At 32.8% G+C, this 4,340-nt stretch overlaps 1 protein-coding gene across 2 annotated transcripts; it reads left to right on the top strand.

Moving 5' to 3' along the window:
- Positions 1–1,672: 1,672 nt before the first annotated feature.
- Positions 1,673–4,043, top strand: LOC114730117 (tropinone reductase homolog At5g06060-like). 2 transcript variants are annotated; one of them, XM_028917140.1, is made up of 6 exons: positions 1,673–1,769; positions 2,001–2,269; positions 2,512–2,719; positions 2,798–3,014; positions 3,190–3,302; positions 3,723–4,043. In XM_028917140.1, the coding sequence occupies exons 2-6, from the start codon at positions 2,181–2,183 to the stop codon at positions 3,897–3,899; spliced, it is 804 nt and encodes a 267-aa protein (XP_028772973.1). In that variant the 5' UTR covers positions 1,673–1,769; positions 2,001–2,180; the 3' UTR covers positions 3,900–4,043. The 2 variants fall into 2 exon arrangements, with proteins under 2 accessions (XP_028772973.1, XP_028772974.1); XM_028917141.1 differs by having other exon boundaries at positions 1,680–1,765.
- The last annotated feature ends 297 nt before the right edge of the window (positions 4,044–4,340 follow it).

Genomic DNA, 4,340 nt, shown 5'->3' with positions numbered 1-4,340 from the left:
ACATCCAAACGGTAAAATTTTCTTTAAACATTATAATGAAGCTAATAATATAAAGCTCTAAATATATAAGAAATATGTATAATGAAAATTTGATAACAAGAAGTATATTTGTATACCTAAATGATTTTCAAATCTTGTCCTAACTTTCAGATCACGTATTGCAGCTCAGCTTCTCGCTTTCTCCTTCTGCCTCCCGCTCCCCCTTTCTCTTGTGCTCTCTCACTCTCTTTCGTCTCCCTACTCTCTTTTATTCTATTTTCCTTCACCTTCCAATTACCCACACTTTTTTTTTCCTTCTTTATTTACTACTCCTTCATTGTTTTTCAACTATTTTTAACTACTCCACCCATTTTCCTTCTGCAATTAATACTTCCCCCCATTTTTTCTTTGTTCTTCATTAAATACCCATCCTTTCCACCCAATTTTTTCCACCTCCATCCGTCCTTTTTTCTTTTTCCCTCTGCAATTAATACTTCTCCCCATTTTTTCTTTGTTCTTCATTAAATACCCATCCTTCCCACCGAATTCAGTAGAAAGCTAGGTGTTTTTTTTTAAATAATAAAATGTTATTTAATTTAATTTAATACTTTTTTTTACAACTTCTTTTTTAAAGTACGTTATAGGCTTACAGCACTCATTTTTGATATTTGATTCCGCCATGAGTTCGTTAAGGTCGATAATTAAAATATTGGCAATCCGTCAAATGCTCAAATTCTAATAGTTATCTAACTAGTAAACATATTCTACTAATGGATATTTTTATACCATAATACTCTTCCGATTCTAAATATAAGATCCTTATACTAATATGTATAAGAATGCTATATTATTCGTATAAGAATCTTATATTTAGGATTGGAGGAGTATAATGCATTTTATCATTTAAGTCATTTGGTTTAACTCACACCAAGTATCTCTTTAAGTCAAAAGTTGCAAGCTTGACCATCTAAACTGCTAAATGAAGAATGATAAATATATATATATATGGTTTATCTAATTATTTAAAAAAATATAAAAGTGAAAATATTATATTCTGAATATGTTAATAAAGAATGAAAAAATGCATAAAACAAGTTAAAAATTACAATATTCTAATTTAGGAGTCTCAGATGTCAAAATCACATAAAAGAAAGTGATGTCTAATTTGATATTTTGCAAATGTAGTTAAACGATAAAATGTTCTTATATCAAAAAGTTTATTAACAAGTTCTAAACTGACAATAACTAATGTTGAATAGCAAATGATAAGAAATATATTAGTAATGATAAGTTATTTATTAATAAGTTGTGAACTGATAATGATAAGTATTAAACAACTAATGACATGAAATATATTGACAATGATAAATTTGATAGCCTTTTTTTAAAAAAAATTATATAAAAATATTTTAGTTATTTGCAAAATAACAGATCAAGCACAGCTTCTTCTCTTGAAATTTTAACCTCTTATGAATTGGAATATTACAATTTATTTTCTCATAAAGAATTAAATATATTAAAAATAAATTTAATTTAAATATATATCATAATCAAATGGCTATCGTGCATCTCATGGCACCGATAAAGTTTAAAGTTATTTTTATTTTATTTATCTTCTGTTAAATTTTTGTTTTGCAACGATACTGCCACTTCGAGCAATCTCTCCTGCTTTTGGGAGCTTGGGATTTGCCCTGTGACTGACACTCACAGCACTCTCCCTGTCGATCTTATCTTCCTTTTCTCTTCTTCCACTAAACTCAAGTGGAGTTCAACAAAGAGGCCCCAAGTTGGTATCTTTTCTTCTTCTTCCATTCTTCTCTTAAAGACCAATCGCATTGGATTCTTGATAGATTCTGTTTCAATCACACACCTGTAGTATAGATTAGTGTAAATTCAAAGATACCTTTTATTTCAATGCTTCATTACAGCTCAAATAATGATTTCTGCTATATTCTAGAAGAATTTATTTCTCTTATTGGTGTGCCGTTGAGATTTGAGAAATATGATGTCCTGTTTGTTAGATTTCAAGGGGCGTCGCTGTCCTTATATGGTAAGATCAACACAAGCATTTAAAGCTGCTCAACTCTGGTCCATATTTGGTACCAGTGGGTACCAAATACCTTGCTTTTCTTGAGGAATTAAAGCGGTATGTTCTTCAATTCTGAGGATCCCATAATCCACCATCGAGCAAAGCAACAAAAATGGGAGAAGCTAAGTTCAGCTTCAAGGACAAAAGATGGTCACTCAGTGGAATGACTGCTCTAGTGACAGGGGGAACCAGAGGCATAGGGTAAGCTTTTATTCAATTCCTTTCCAAGCTTATCCCATCTCTAGTTTTAACTTTCTCTGTATACCAAAGTTGTTGGTCCTGAAACTTGAGATATTATGTCTCCCGTCTATTCACTTGAAAAATATTATATTTTGTTGTGTTGTTGAGTTCTTGTTCCTTGCTGTGATGTGGCCAATATTTATATTGGTTTCCTTGTTTCTTAGCTTTCTGCTATTGATTAGTCTTGAATGATTTGAAATTAGTTATGCCATAGTAGAAGAATTAGCAGAATTTGGAGCAGCTGTGCATATATGTTCACGTAACCAAGCAGAGATTGACAAATGTTTGAACGATTGGAAAAGCAAAGGGTTTAGTGTGACCGGATCAGTTTGTGATGTACAATTTCGTGAGCAAAGAGAAAATCTAATGGAAATTGTTGCCTCCATCTTCCAAGGAAAGCTTAACATTTTAGTAAGATTCCGGTTTGATCATGCTTCTTCCCTGAACTGGTTGTGTTTGAGTTGACTTTATTTAGTTGTACATTCTCAGGTAAACAACGTTGGAAAATATCTTATTAAGGAAACTACAGATTACACTGCTGAAGATGTATCAACAATTATGAGCACAAATTTTGAGTCTGCTTATCATTTGAGCCAACTTTCTCACCCACTTCTAAAAGCAACAGGATATGGTAGCATGGTTTTTATCTCCTCTGTTTCTGGTGTGAAAGCTTTGCCTCTCTTGTCTGCCTATGCAGCATCTAAAGGTATTTTTTTGCTATTCCTCATCACACTTTACTCAGAAAGCTGAGATATGATGCATTGATGCAATACTTCAAGCTCAATTAAAACACTATATCTAAAATTGTTGTGCTTCAAAATGGATGCTTCTTAGATCATAAGTCAAAATTGAAGGTAATTAATCTGCATGATTTCATTCAGGAGCTATAAACCAAGTCACAAAGAACTTGGCAATGGAATGGGCAAAAGATAACATTCGTGTAAATACAGTGGCACCAGGACCTGTGATGACTGCAATTTCAGAGTCTAACACGGTATAAATATTTGACCAACTACATTCATCTCCTTGATGTTTTTCGATATTATACAGCTCGCCTGAAACTTGCAAAAAACGTGCACTCTCCCCCACTAGATTTAAAAAAGCTACACTTACCTCCCTTGTTTTACATTTTCATTAACATTAATTGAGCCTTTTGGTGATTACCACTGCATTGAACCAGGTTATAGTAGTTTTGAAGAGGATAATTGCATGGGATAGAAGTTTTGTTAAGAATCTGCACTAACTTTTTAATCTGTTTTGGAAAGCATTGCATTAAAACTGAAGTCCCTACAGGCTGCTGCATTTAAACTGCTCAGGGTGTTGTTAAATAGTATATCTGCTATTCCTTTTTCAGTTGTTGATTTTGCTGCATATTAAATCTTATCATTCAGCAATAAAATTGATCTTCTGACAGAACAAATCAAGAGGGGAAAAGGCAACAAATGCAGTAAGTTCTATATTGTCTCAGATACCCATAGGCCGCATGGGAAAGCCTAAGGAGATTTCAGCAATAGTTGCTTTCCTCTGCCTTCCTGCTGCTTCGTACATCACCGGTCAGATCATTTGTGCTGATGGAGGTTACACAGTTTGAATGGTTTTGATGATCCTATGAAGACAAAATGTTAGGGCCGTGTTTGCCTATAGGCAATTAAGTAAGGTCTTTGCCTTGGGCCTCAGAAAAATTGTCTTTTATGTCCCGAACCCAAATAAAACCCTTGTTGCACTTTTCCTGTTATCACGGCTTAAAATAAATAAATATATATATACACACACACACGTGACTGTTGATACGGTAAATCATTTTAAAGGTTTTAGTTTTATTAATTATTTAGGCGGGGAAAAACTATTGAAATAAATATGATCCTTGAAAAGCATATAATTCATAGAAAATGATATTTTGATGAGCTCATGGAAGTATTAGTCATGAAATTACACATTAATTGGAAAATTATTTTAAATCAGTGATATTGGCATTGATAATGCAATGTTGTGATTACTTGATTAGGATATTTTAATACTACCTCCCGTCTTA

This window comes from Neltuma alba, unplaced genomic scaffold (genome assembly GCF_004799145.2).
Source record: "Neltuma alba isolate B1F8T4 unplaced genomic scaffold, ASM479914v2 tig00012712_pilon, whole genome shotgun sequence".
Lineage (NCBI taxonomy): Eukaryota > Viridiplantae > Streptophyta > Magnoliopsida > Fabales > Fabaceae > Neltuma > Neltuma alba.
This window is presented reverse-complemented; position numbering and strand designations above follow the sequence as displayed.